The 1,087-nt window shown below is 50.2% G+C and overlaps 1 protein-coding gene across 1 annotated transcript; it reads left to right on the top strand.

Moving 5' to 3' along the window:
• Nucleotides 1-206: 206 nt before the first annotated feature.
• Nucleotides 207-1,079, top strand: LOC100963501 (olfactory receptor 51I2-like; the record flags this gene model as incomplete). The annotated part of the gene is made up of 1 exon (XM_003803843.1): nucleotides 207-1,079. A coding segment is annotated over exon 1 (873 nt), but the record flags the coding sequence as incomplete, so codon positions are not given.
• Between the last annotated feature and the right edge of the window lie 8 nt (nucleotides 1,080-1,087).

Raw genomic sequence — 1,087 nt, 5'->3', positions numbered from 1 at the left:
GTTTCCAACATACATTTCTTTTGAGAAATATCAATTAATGCATGCATACTACTTGACAAGTTAATGCTAATAAAGTGGGTAAATATTAATGGAAAATCTTACACAGCAAAAATGACTTCTTAATTACAGGTGTCCCATCACTGTTCTTCTGTCTGCAAAGACTGCACAGCTCACATCTCCCTGGACCTCTCAGCTGCCCTCAGAGGATGCTCTCTCCCCACTCCTATGCCAACATCTCCTTCTTCCAGCCACCTGCTTTCCTCATGATTGGCATCCCAGGGCTGGAGGCCATACATGGCTGGATCTCCATCCCCTTCTCCTCCATGTACACTGTGGCTCTCACAGGGAACTGGCTGATCCTCCTGGCTGTGAGGAGGACCCCCAGCCTGCACCAGCCCATGTACTTCTTCCTGTCCATGCTGGCCCTCACTGATGTGGGCCTCACCTTGTCCACACTGCCTACCACCCTGGCTGTGCTCTGGTTTGACCATCGGCTCATTGGCTTCAACACCTGCCTGGTCCAGATGTTCTTCCTGCACTCCTTCTCTGTGGTAGAGTCCTCGGTGCTCCTGGCCATGTCATTTGACCGCTTTGTGGCCATCTCCAATCCCCTGCGCTATGCAGCTGTCCTCACAAATAATGTCATCCTCAGGATTGGGCTGGCCATCATGGCTCGTGCTACTTTGTGCCTCTTCCCTGTGCCATTTCTGATTAAGCGACTAAATTTCTGCCCTGGCAGGAACCTCCTGTCCCATTCATTCTGTTTCCACCCTGATGTGATGAGAAGGGCCTGTGATGACATCACCATCAACATACGCTATGGGCTCTATGTGGTACTGTCCACAGGTGCCATAGACTCTCTGCTCATAATTTTATCCTATACTCTCATTCTGCACACAGTCATAGGTCTGGCCTCTCCCAGGGAGAGAGTCCGGGCCCTCAACACCTGTGTTTCCCACATTCTGGCTGTATTTGTCTTCTTTATTCCAGTTATCACTATGTCTATGATCCACCGTTTTGGAAGGCACCTGCCTCACATTGTACATGCCCTTGTCGCCTATGTGTACCTTATGGTGCCTCCCGTGCT

This window comes from Otolemur garnettii, unplaced genomic scaffold (genome assembly GCF_000181295.1).
Source record: "Otolemur garnettii isolate 467f Iridium unplaced genomic scaffold, OtoGar3 scaffold01916, whole genome shotgun sequence".
Classification (NCBI taxonomy): Eukaryota; Metazoa; Chordata; class Mammalia; order Primates; family Galagidae; genus Otolemur; species Otolemur garnettii.
The sequence above is the reverse complement of the archived record's forward strand: the minus strand, read 5'-3'. Positions and strand labels throughout refer to the sequence as shown.